This window comes from Blennius ocellaris (genome assembly GCF_963422515.1).
Source record: "Blennius ocellaris genome assembly, chromosome: 18".
Lineage (NCBI taxonomy): Eukaryota > Metazoa > Chordata > Actinopteri > Blenniiformes > Blenniidae > Blennius > Blennius ocellaris.
Window position 1 is genome coordinate 23889267 of NC_137667.1, and position 12973 is coordinate 23902239.

General features: G+C 42.5%; 1 protein-coding gene across 2 annotated transcripts; it reads left to right on the forward strand.

Annotated features, from left to right (window-relative positions):
• Positions 1 to 4489: 4489 nt before the first annotated feature.
• e2f6 (E2F transcription factor 6) lies at positions 4490 to 12765 on the forward strand. 2 transcript variants are annotated; one of them, XM_080514538.1, is made up of 9 exons: positions 4490 to 4693; positions 5992 to 6297; positions 6839 to 6879; positions 7064 to 7110; positions 8658 to 8841; positions 9750 to 9905; positions 10643 to 10781; positions 11581 to 11710; positions 12484 to 12765. In XM_080514538.1, the coding sequence occupies exons 1-9, from the start codon at positions 4580 to 4582 to the stop codon at positions 12519 to 12521; spliced, it is 1155 nt and encodes a 384-aa protein (XP_080370664.1). In that variant the 5' UTR covers positions 4490 to 4579; the 3' UTR covers positions 12522 to 12765. The 2 variants fall into 2 exon arrangements, with proteins under 2 accessions (XP_080370664.1, XP_080370665.1); XM_080514539.1 differs by having other exon boundaries at positions 10643 to 10757.
• The last annotated feature ends 208 nt before the right edge of the window (positions 12766 to 12973 follow it).

The following is a 12973-nucleotide window of genomic DNA, read 5'->3' on the forward strand; positions in this document are numbered from 1 at the left end:
GAGTCGTCATCATTTTACAACTTTATAAAACTTGAAGCACAACGATGGTGAACTAGACTTTCAACTACGTCACCCGGAGTGGCTCTCTGGCTTTTATCAATGTGCCTCAGCAATCAGACACAACTGCAGCAACACATTCCTCTACAATATATTTAAAAGTGTATCGAAGATCCAGTTGGCTTCTTCCACTCGGAATCATTTCTGTGCCATTCAGGCTACCATGGAAATTTAAACAATTTAGACTGTGGATCAGCTGTTAAAAACCTTGATGGACATGAGGTATGAGGTAGTCACTATATCTGTAATCTTTATAGCTAAAGCCTAATCCAAGTGAAGAGATGCGTCTTGTGTATTTCCGTATTTTGTGGACTGAAACTCGCAGCTACGTAGATGAAAATATGGATCATGAAGAGGAAAACCCCCTATTTAGATCACACTGCAGTATAAGTCTCATTCATTTTTATTGTCCAGACAGAACTGCACCATTGATAATCCTCGTGCAACAGTTCTAGAACCTTCTGAGAATTCACAAGAATTGGTTGCTTCTCTGTTTTTCTCCAGTCCCTCACAAAGTTCAGATATTCAGAAAATCTTTTTTTGCTGCTGTTTCTCTTTGCACATTATATCATTTTGAGTCTAAATCCGGTAATGTTACTTCATCAGTCACGTTTTTCAGTGGCACTGTGCCATCTCGTGGTCACAGATTGTATATTGCATGACCAGATAAACAAGCGTAACTTATTTTCCATGCGGTAACAACCAAACAGATTTATTGTCTGTTGTATTCAAGTGGAGAGAAAAAAAAAGTTGTATGAGTCAAGAAAATGTAGGTAACACTTTCCAAAACCATTAGTCAAACTTTTAGTAAACATTGTATCTCCAGTTACAATTCTTCAGTCAGCTTGAAGCACAAATAGAGCAATGTTGGATTCACTTCATTAATGCTCGTGGTTCATATAATGAACTCAATGTATGCCAGATTTAACATAAGGGTGTGAAACACACTTTAGTTCAGCCACCACATTCAGCCCAGTGTTATCTTCAGTGGGCTGGACTTGTAAGCTAGAGCCTTAATAACCTTTAAATTTGAACTTTAAACTTTATATTTAGTGTGATGTGGAGTATACGTGGTGAAACTGTCCAACAATTACTACAGAAAATGACAACAATCTCAACATAAAAGCCAATTTAGATGAAACCTCGTGATGCAAAATACAGTGACATGTCCAAGTTTGTTCAAATAAATGTTTTCTTTGAAATTTTTGCCATTTTCTTGGTGGTTTAGCCGGATTAGAGCTGGATTTGGCCGACAGGCCTCATGTTTGACATCCGTGTTTTACATCCTTTCCAGAGTTTATTTTTTTAATGTGAATAATCACAAGGTTTGACTTGAAAAAGGCCAAAGAACCAGGACTTGACGGAGCCACCCTTTGGTTTAACTCGAGCTTGAAGCTCTTTTTTTTATTGTGTGGACAAGTTTCAGAGCTAAGACAACTCCACAATTATGTGATTAGTAGAAAATACAATCAGTTAGACATCTTTTTCCACACCAAACTTGTCATTTTAAAAGCATTTGCTCAGCTAAGATGAGAGGAAGAAGTAAATGTAACATATGTTATGAATGTTTTGGGGCTGAAATGATTCACACAGCTATTTACAAAACCTTCAGTCCAATAGATGACTTCTTTAAGCATAATTTCCTCTCTGAAATGAGACTGCAAACGGGGAGTTTTCCTTCACAGTTGCTTCTTCTTTGGACATTTTACTACAAAGTCTCATTCCCTGACTTCACTTCTCTGTCCAGAGCTTTGTGTCTGCAGCTTCCTGCCAGTAAACTACAGCATTAGATAGAATGACAGCTTGTATTTTGTATCATTTAGTCGGTTTATTCTTACTGAAAACAAAGGAAATGGGAGTTAAAGCACAATTCTGCCACTTAAAGACAGTCGATAGACTAGATATTGTAATATCAGATGTAAAAGCTAAACTGTAACTATTTACATAGAGAAACTCAACACTAACATGCGACATGCTAGAATGCAAAAGAAATCCATATGAATATTTGTGAACTCATCAGTTGATGAAAATTGTTATTTATTTATTTTCTTTCCAGCAGTGCACTGATAAGGGGTTTTTATACAACATTCATTTCCTCTCCTTTTACCCCTTCTTCTCTGTTACTCGCAAAACTCTCAACAACAGTTTTCTTACCACATGGCATGGGTTTTTTGTTAATATTTCTGCTGTATGTTCAAGGTCACGAGTTGCTACGTGATATTTTAATTTTACTTGTGAAGTTTGTACATTTTTTATCATGCTGGTGTTGGCATCTCTTGCTCTGAATAAATCTTGTGTTGCAACACTGATGATTGGCCTTTTTATTGGACTTTGAAACCAGTGTGAATGTACGCTTAGCCAGGATTACAGAACGGCGAAACCAGAACGACGTACACGGCTCGAGGAATTAATCTGATGGTTAGGGAGAAGAATTGGTATGTATGCAGCTATGATTTCCACCCATAAATCTTCACTGTATTGTTCCATTTATAGATAGAAGATGCAAACTGCACAGTCTGGAGTCAAACTCACAAACTCTTGCTATGAGGAAACACCACTAAGTAATAACATAACAGTATATGTAATATTGTGCACAACATAAAAAAACAAATACAAGCTTGCAAGCTCTCCTCAATTGAACTCTAAACCAATTAAAATAAATGAGTGAGAGAATTTAACAGCAATCATCATCAGATTTACAATATATAATATCTGTGCGATAATGATGTAGTATTATCAGTAAGGCTGGAAGTACAATATATCAATGTGCAACAATTTCATGATTTCTGAATGAGTTGACATTTCACTGTGTATTTTGAACCAGGTTTTATTAAATGTGAAATTATGTTGAAATTGTAGTCATGTTTGATAGTAATTGCTTCTTTTTGAGAAAACATTTTCATTACGTATACGTTGCACCACAACTCAGAAACTAACCTGGCAGGAAGTCCAAAGCTTCACTAACATAAATCCAAAGCTTGTCAGCCTTGAATTAATGTAAAATAAAATCTCAAAGTAGTCTAACCGTCCAGCCATCCATGCATCCATCCATCCATCCATCCAGCCATCCATCCATCCATCCATCCATCCATCCATCCATCCTTCCATCCAACCATCCATTATCTACCAGTTATCCGGGGCCAGGTTGCGCAGGTCGTAGTCTAAGCAGAGTTGCCCAGACTTCCCTCACCCCAGACACTTCCTCCAGCTCTTCCGGTGGCACCCCAAGGCGATCCTGGACCAGCCGAGAGACATAGTCCCTCCAGCGTGTCCTTGGTCTGCCCCGAGGCCTCCGACTGGGGGAACATGCTCGGAACACCTCCCTGGGGAGGCGTCCATCCGAAACAGATGCCCGAGCCACCTCTGCTGGCTCCTCTGGATGTGGAGGAGCAGCAGCTCTACTCCGAGCTCCTCCCTGGTGACTGAGCTCCTCACCCTATCTCTAATGATGTGCCCAGCCACCCTATAGCAGCTTCTACCCCACGTGTGGATCCCCACGCACAGTGACGTCAAAATCTTCATCCGCCCCTTTACACAGGGTCCGCTCTGCGGTGTTCGAGCACTCGAGATCCTCCGTCTCCCCGTCTGAACAACCACAAATTAGAAGCAAATAAAGATAGACACACAGCTCAGAACTTCTGAAATTAAATCTAAACTATTTTAGGAAAGGAGAACGCAAGGCAGCAGAAATGGAGGTATTTTCTGGATCGCTATATTATGTTACTGAACACGAACAGAAGTGAGTCCAGAGTGGAGCATGATTACAATCATGTACCACCACGACCTGCACAACGTCCGCAGACAAGCCCTGCGGAGAGCATGTGACGCCACACAGACACGCTGTCGCGACAACTCTACTGAGTCACTGTCCTCAGTGGTGCCGAAAAGCGCTGAAACGGAGATGAAGAGGAACCCGTTGTTTTTTTGGGCTTATTTTCACTGGCCCATCTAGTTCTCATGAAGCCCTCCCACAATCAAAATCCTGGCGCCACGACTGCTTCACACTCGGCTGCGAACCGCGCCAGTGCACACTGAAGGTCCTGGTTCGATGAAGCCAACATCTGCAAAAAGCAGAGACGAGGGTCTGTAACCAGTCAAAATTCCGTCTAATATGGGGCTGATTAGATATCTGTCGGCTATTTGTGACTTCCTTCTCACAGAATATTTAACTATTTAATATTTAACACAGTCCAAAGCCAGCAGGGAAACTGTGTTCGAATTACTATAAAATTAAGTCTAAATTCATCTTCAATTTGATTGTTGGCACAGCTGCTTTTGCACACAGACGAAACTACCTTAAACACTAAAACGTGTGAAACACCGGAGGGCGCTCGAACGCGCGGACCGTTCCCTGGGTTGTTTGTACTTCCGTTTCCGGTGAGCAGACGACTGCTTCCGGTGTCAAGCGACATAAACAAACCACCGTGTCCGGAATCAATCCTTCGGCGTGATTTCTGCTCATCGCTGGGCTCGGACGCGCGGTTCGCCACCCGGTCGGTCGGTCGGTTTATCGGAGGAGGAAATGAAGTGCGTGGTTACCGGCTGTTCCAACCGCTCCGTGAACAATAACCGGGGGATCTTTAACAGACCCCCGAAGAGGTTCTTCAACTTCCCCGAAGACCCGACCCGGGTGAAGGTACGAACACACGAGCTGATAAAACACGTGTGAGAGCTGATGGTTTAGTTGAATTCGTTTGGTTGCATGGGGACTTTAGAAGGAGTAAAAGGGGGTAGCTTGGCTGGGCCCACAAAGCATTCAAGCTGTCGAAGAATTGTTTATCATACTCGACACTAATTACACAGAAGGATGAAGAGCCTGCCGGTCTTCTGCCATCTGGGTGGGCAACAAGCGGACTAGTATCAATGATGACCTGTCGGTGCAGTGTTGTGCAGTGTAACTCGTGTGCGACCAGCAAAAAGAACAAAGACAGAATGTTAGATGGTATCCGGACACACGAGCTACAGGAATAGTTGGAAAAAATCTTTATTCTTTTAATGCACTTACCTAACTTGACCATGCTACCTTTATATAGCAAACTTAGGCCGGACGACATCAAAGTGAAAAGACAAAACTGTTGTTGCGTCTTTGAGCCACTGAAAACAGTCTCCATACAGATGGGGAGGAAAGCACAACTTTCTGAAACACTGCTACTGCGCATGCATCATAAATAATAGTAATGCATTGGTTTTATACAACTTTTCTGGACACTCGGATGCTTTACATTGCATTATTCACTCCCTCCATACTGGGTGGTGGTAAATCATCATCAGTACATAAGTGGCCACAGCTGCCCTGGAGCAGACGGACAGGTGATGCAGCCATTTTGCGGCCCCTCCAACCACCAACCAGTAACTGACTGCATACACACACACACACAGTTTGGGGTTCCAGCATGTGAGCAGGCAGAGATGGGAATCGAACCTGTAACATTCCGATTGAGAGACGACCGCCCGAGACATATTGCCCCCATCTGCACATGCTCAATGGATGGACAATACAAAAATGCAATACAATACAATTGTACAATACAGTACAACATTTTTTAGATCCTATTGTTCTCTGCACACATGTGTTTTTTCATTGCAGAAATAAGTTTGGGGCTTTACTTTGATGGCACAGTCTCACCTCCTTACAACCGTGGACATTTAGGATGAACATTTCACTTTGGATTAATGTTGTTTTTTTTACCTCAGTGAGAACTCCTGTTTTCTTAATCAATCATTCAAATTTAGCTCAATAGTTTGTAATACAACTTTATAGCATCTTTATTTCCAGATGCCATCTGTTTCCTCTGTACCTTCTTTTTACAAGTGGAATTGATATAAGAACACACACTCTTGTCTGGAGGTGTGATCATTGATCCCTGATATGGTCCGAGGAATGTGGTTCTGATCCTTTCAATAAACTCTTCTCCTCACTATTTTGTGAACCAGGTATGGCTGGCAGCACTGCGGGAAACGGACAAGCAGGACTCTGTGAAGCAGTGCATGATCTGCGAAGATCACTTCCTCCCCGAGGACATCTCCAAGAACGGGATCACCAGTGACGCTATTCCCATCATGCCCCCCTGCCTGGACGGGGACATGGGGATGATGAGTCCTTGGGCGGCGGAGGAGGAAGATCCATGGGCAGCCGCCGCTGATGATGATGATGATGATGATGAGGATGAAGAAGAGAGAGCAGCCACAGTTGATCTTCCAGTAAAGATGGAGGTTTCTGAACCAGATCTGCCAAAGCAGGTCAGAAAACATGAAGTTTAGATATCGTAAGATTTGATATTTATAAAGTTTTTTAGTTCTCTTCCATCAGGCCTGGTATCAATATAAGATGGGGCTTTATTACTTGGAATTTCTACGGAAAAGCTCTGAAAAATTGAGTTTTCTTCTATTTGAGTTCTAATTATTAGTTGTTATGCATTACACAGGATGCTGTTAATAGTCTGTGCAAGAGCTGAGAGAGACGGCAGCTTTGCAACTGTGTCTGTGAAAGCTAATGAGCCCACTCCAAATTAAACGGCTTAATTTTCATGATTATGATTGGCATTACCTAAAGAAGTAGTGAAATTGACTGTAATGCAGCGGCAGTGAGATAATAGTCTGATTTATTAAAAATGTTTCACATCATTTTTACATCTTTTTTTATTTAAACTTTGTTTCTATAGCATCAAATACAGGTCTTTTGCAGAGAAAAACCAACATTTCCACTTGTGCAAGCATACATGATTGTGAAATGAACTTGTACCTCCTTTCATCTGTTCTTCCTTTATGTTCTCAACTTCAGGATGCAGTTCCCAAGAAGCTTTTAGAAACCACAGTCAGCAGGTAAAGTAAAGCTTCACTCACAACAGTGTACATTTATCACTTCAATCTGAGCCAATCAAATTCTACAAATCCAATTCAAATCTGAGGACTCATATTTTTCTGTTCAGCTTAATCCTCTTTATTTGACAGAGTCTGAAAACTGCTCATTGAAGAATCTATACCATTTCCTTTCTTTCTCTTTCAGCGACGCTCTGTATCGGAGTAAACAGACCAGGACTCTCCCCAGACAGGGTGTGTGACTCTCTCTTGAAATAACATTTGTGGCAGTGGTTGATGATGATGAAGCAGCAACAGCTTTAATGTGACCAACGTTTCTTAAAGCCACTGCAAGCAGTGATTTCTGGCTGACCCAGAACAATGATAACAATGGTGACCATATCTTTGGCCTCTGCGGTCCTGTGGCGCCCTGTGGGGCCGGTTCACGGATGGCTGTTGTCATGGCGACCAAAGACAACATGCGACAAAATTCTGACCGTGTCAAATATTTGTGGTGATGCTGCTGCGACCTACAGCAACTAACTGACCAATAGAAATGCAGATTGAAGTGACGTACTGATCAACTGGACACAAATGGTTGCTTTGCAGCTCCGGTGACAAAAAGATGTGGGACAGAAACAGAATCTCAACTTTATTTGTATAAGCACTTTTAAACAACTGGAGCTGAAAGTAAAATACTGTACATCAATGGAAATAAAAAGTACAAACGATGAACTACAATCCAAACAGGAGCAGAGTCTCAAGCCCTCCAGTGCTCCAGTTGGAGCTGCAGCATGACATCAACTTCAGAGCGTCTTCAAAACTAAAACTTCAACTTTTTCAACTTTACTATAAAGCACCAAATACAACGCAGTCATTTCCGGATGACTGATCCACATGAGCAGTAGATTTATTGTGACGGGAAAGAAAAACTCCCTCTGGCAGGAAGGAACTTTTGTAGAAACCAGACTCTGAGGTGGCGGCATTCTGCTGATGGAGGGCAAAGGATAGGGTAGACTGAGGTACAAACCTTGATTTGGGTAGGGGGGGTAGAGAGAGAGAGGTAGGAGGAGAGGATAGGATAGAACAGATAGTTCGAGGAGGGGAGGTGGAGGGGGCCCGGGGGGAGCAATGTTTAGAAGCCCTAATTTAGTTTGGGTTCAGGCCCCTGCAATCAATACGAGACAATATAATCACGCATCATATGCTCATTTAACAAAATCAATCATATTTATTTCAACTAAAAGCAACTAAAATATCATTTGACACTTTTTTTCTGACCTGACAGACATTGAAATTAACTTGTATAAATCACTTTTTAAACAAAAAGTTAAAAAAAAAAAAATAGACTTGCTGAATGTAAAGGGCCACATTTATTGTTAAAGTTCATTTGTTCACGTGAAGTTCTGTTGTACCAACATACATGTAAACTTTCAATCATACTTACAGGCTCATAAACAATATTTTTGCAGGATAAAAACTTCACGTGCAAAAATCTGCCATGTTAGCATTAGCATTGGACGCAAATGACAGGTGTGCGATTCGTATTTCAAAATAAGTGTCCTTAAAAGATGACTGCATGTCGATGTTTTCTCTTGGCATCTATGATATCTGATTGTTGATTAGTAAATGGCGATTCTGACGGCTCGTTTTACCCTGAGTACACCCTTCAGCAGTCGGGTCAATGTTTATTATAGACGAGTTCGGACGGAGGAGACGGCTGGGATGTTCTAGGACTGTTAAAATCTCACACTGCACATTCAGCCTCATTCATGTTTGATCGGCGTCTCTGTGCTGTCCAGTGTCTCTGGGTGTGCTGACGCAGCGCTTCCTGGAGATGCTGCTGGTGTCTCCCAACGCCACACTCGACCTCGGACTCGCTGCCGCGAACCTGAAGACGCGCCGCCGCCGTATCTACGACATCACCAACGTCCTGGATGGAATCGGCCTCATCCAGAAGGACTCGGCCAGCGTCATCAAGTGGATGTGAGCTGGAACTTTCTTTTATCTCTGGTGGGAAACGAAACAGACAGATGGAGAAATACCCAATCACAGGGTTTTCTCTCTGTTGATAAAGTATTTTATCGGTTATTTGCTGACTGTAATTTTGAGGAGGAAGATTTCTCAGCCATGGAGTCCAGCAGCAGGGCAGTTTTACGTGATGCACCTGAACGCATCACTCTTGTGTTGGACCACCGGACCATGGAAAGCAGCACAAGAAGAGCTCACGAAGAGCAGACATGTCACTTTTAGGGCACGTTTTGGAGAAAAAGAGGTGCTAAAGCAACATGTGGAAGAAGAATCTGGCGGCATCAAGCCCATTAATCCATAAAAAAATCCATAAACTAGCCGCATCATGTTATCAGCCACAGGGTTCAAAGCATGTGAGAAAGGTAGCGGTTTATAAATGAATATAACTTACGTTATTTAAGACTCAACACAGTCCGGAGATTGCTGGAAAACCAATTTAAGCCTGCATGAGAACTCCTTTAAAAGTCCAGATTAACTTTAAACTAGTCTAAAGTAGCGGTTGTTTTGCACAGCTGCTTGTTCACACAGAAAAGTCCTTCTATCACAAGGAGTGACTAAAATGCCGTCAGTTAATCATCAGTGTGAAACAAATCTAAACTGTCTTCATCCTGGAGATCGGGTTCCTCCACAGTGAAGCGTCCACTGATGCACAGGAAGGAGAGAAGGATCAAACCATTGTCAAATATAATCTATTACAAGTGCATCCTTTTGAGTGTTTTTGTTTTTGGCATGAAACCTTTCAGTTCCATGTTTTTACATGAAACGTAGGAGGCCATGATGTAATGTCCCCCTTCAGTTGTCGGGGGAGCCGGTGAGGTTTTCTTCCAATATTCAGCTGAAAATCTGCTCTGATTTTCCCGCAGTGGAAAATGCCCCATCCTCAGTTTCATGCACAAGCATCAGCTGCAGTTCCAGAGAGAGCTGCAGAACCTGAAGCTGGTGGAGGAGACGTTGGACACGCTCATCAAAAGCTGTGCGCAGCAGCTCTTTCAGATGACCGACGAGTCACAGAATGCCCTATATCCTTTCACCCCCTGGAAAAACCAGTCCTGGTATCATTTACCCTGAGAAACGGATCTCGCCTGAGACTCAAACTACTCATTATGACAATCACAAGTTAAGGACGGGATGTGGTTTAGTTTATTTGTTTAATTTCACACATTTTAGTTCAGGTTCCACATTGTCACTTTCATCTTGAGAAGCTGGACCAGTAAAATGGCCATAATAACCTTTATATTTAAACTTGATAGATTTTCTTAATTGTGGCACAGTAGAAAGGAGGACAATATGAGGTGAGGAGAGGAGGGACACAGGCAGATTTCCAGTGCAAAATACAGTGAGAAGTCCAGAAAACTTATCCTGTCACTGTTGCATTCTGGGTGTTTTTACAAATTCACCCTGACAGCCTGCAAGAGGCTCTGAGACGGGTTTGGAGCCTCTTGCAGGCTGGTTTTGGCCCCTGGGCCTTATGTTTGACACCCTTGATTTAACAGGTCTGGAAGACATAAAGTATGACATCAACATCTGCAGCAGATAAAGATTTCAGATTTCTACATTGATAATAAATTAGTGGAGTTTGTGTAAGAAATTGGGAAATGGCCAAATACTGGACTGTGGTCACTACTCGTCAGTTGAAGACAGAAGAAAGTTGTCGTTTTTCAACACAAAAGTTGAGTTTATTTCAGTTTACAGATATTGTCTGAACTACAAAGAGGAGATGAAATGTTGTGGATTCTTCCTTAATGTGTCGCTGTACGTCGGCCTACATCACCCACCAAGATGTCAGCCGGCTCCAGATCTTCCAGGACCAGACGGTGCTGCTGGTCAAAGCTCCAGAGGAGACCAAACTGGAAGTGCCTCCACCCAAAGAGGTCAAACTAGTATTTATTTCCCAGGTAGAGAGCTGGGAAATAAATACATGTTTTGTTTTTTTTAGCGGTTTCTTTTCCCCAATTCTTTTGATTGGGGAAAAGCCCACTAATCCAGTGAAACCGTCAAGAAAAAAAAATCTATGTTTTAGTTTGTAATGTTTAGAACTTGCTTAAGAGCAGTGGACACAACACTGAGACCCGAACTGAGATAACTGCATGAAACTATCAAACTCGTTGCTAACAAAAGGCTTCACATTGTTTTGGACAGTTCGCAGTAATTTGCATCATTACATTTTCCTTTATGTTTCCTTTATATTTCTGATACTAATTGTTCAAATTTGGAACAAATGTCTCCATTTTCATCATGTATGCTCTGCGCCACAACAAAGAAAAGCTTTAATATTCACAATGAAGGGTCATCATGGCACTACTTCACTAGTTTGGCCCACTCAGGTGATCGGGTTGAAATGGATGAATGGAGAAGCGACTTTGGATTCAATGTCATTCAGACAATCCAATTCGACAGATGCATCACAGAGGCCAACACACAATGAACAACAGACTCGGACAGGGCTAGGGCTACGGCTAACCCTCCCCCCCACCCCCTACCCCCCACTGCTCCTCGCAATCTGACAATAACAGCTATTTTACTTTGTACAAAGACACACCGTAGTATCTGGAAAAGGGTGCGTCTCTTCTTGCAACCCAGTCTCTAGATTGTTTCAGTTTATACAGTAGCTAACTTCATATTTTCCACTACTGTGTGTGTGTGTGTGTGTGTGTGTGTGTGTGTGTGTGTGTGTGTGTGTGTGTGTGTGTGTAGGACAGCATCCAGATGCACCTGAAGGGGGGGAGGGGGCCCATCATGGTGAAGACGTGCAGTATGGGCGAGACGAGCGGCTGCTTCGTCACGTTGGAGGGAAGCAGGATAAAGACCTCCACGCTGCACACTGGTATGTTCATGTGGCCATGGAGGACGAGCGTCTGCACATCGTTGATGCTGTGGAGCAGCGACATTTCAATATTCCCACTTAACAAAACAAACCAGTGAGCAAAGCGCTGTGTGTAAACAACAGGAGGGTTTACTGCAGATGACATGTTTAAATATTGTGTTCCCATATCCAGGATCTGACCATCAAAACTGCATTATTTAGTTAGTTTTAAAGCAGCAGTATGTAATAACACGAAGGTTCCATACAGCCAGACATGTGCTGCATTATAACCAGAGACATAAACAGACCAGACACCACAGATATGCTGCTCCCATCCTTTCTGTGTTTTGGGGTATTTCTTAGCCGCTTGACAGAAAGTGAGTGAGTCATGACAAATGCCAGCTCATGTGCAGCTCGAGCTAACAGTTCAGAGGTTGATTATTTTGTGGAGCACAATTTAGAAGGGAAACTGGAGGTGACCTGAGTGGCAACACTCTGGGAAGAATCCCTGTTGCATATGATTCTGCTGCCAGTGGGAAAAGGTTGGCCTTCCTGGTGGGAGGCCACGGTTTGATTCCTGGCCATGACACACTCTGAGGTGAAACCAGAATGGAACAACCTCCAAAAGCTTCCTTAATCAGACTCGGGCGGCAGCTTCCAAATGTAGTGCGAGAAAAGTAAAGTGACCTGAACCAGCTGCAAGCTTCAATCAGGAGGGAGCAAAGCTTTACACTTTAAATTCAACAAGTGTGTGTCCCTGGTGATTCTTTTTCAATTCTGTGTTACTGTTACAGAGTCTTCAAGTACACAGAGTGCCACTCAGAGCGCATAGCCACCATGTGACCAGCAGGAGGCACCGAACAACCACACTGGTCTGGACACACTGCAGCTCCAGAGAGGAAAGCTGGAACTGTTTTTATATTCAACCTCTCGGAAGCATGGTCACGTCAAAGTTTGGAGCTTTATTTTTCTACGAGTAATGACTACAGGGGACAAACTGCGGCTGAAGTTTCTGGAGACTTTCTGTGCATTTTGATCTTCTGGCAGATTATTGCTGTTATATTTCACATATTTGTGTTTCTATTGATGTTTTTGTTCTATTCTTTCTATTGTGGAGAGGAAAAACCTCAAGGTGTAAATAAATAAAAAAAAAAAAAGTCATTCAACTCTTAAAGTAAAGGTTGTTTCTGGCTTTTGGCCCAAGCAATCTGGAAATGTGCTGCTGGCAGAGGCAGGAACTGAGTCTGAAGAGGAACATGCAAACACATTCATATTTTAAACATT

What these genes read in the sequence shown, in the direction of transcription:
- e2f6 (XM_080514538.1), top strand. Translation starts at nt 4,580, where the DNA reads ATGAAGTGCGTGGTTACCGGCTGTTCCAACCGCTCCGTGAACAATAAC. An exon ending in TTAGAAACCACAGTCAGCAG is followed by an intron (nt 6,880 to 7,063) that starts GTAAAGTAAAGC and finishes TTTCTCTTTCAG; the next exon opens with CGACGCTCTGTATCGGAGTA. An exon ending in GACCTCCACGCTGCACACTG is followed by an intron (nt 11,711 to 12,483) that starts GTATGTTCATGT and finishes TTACTGTTACAG; the next exon opens with AGTCTTCAAGTACACAGAGT.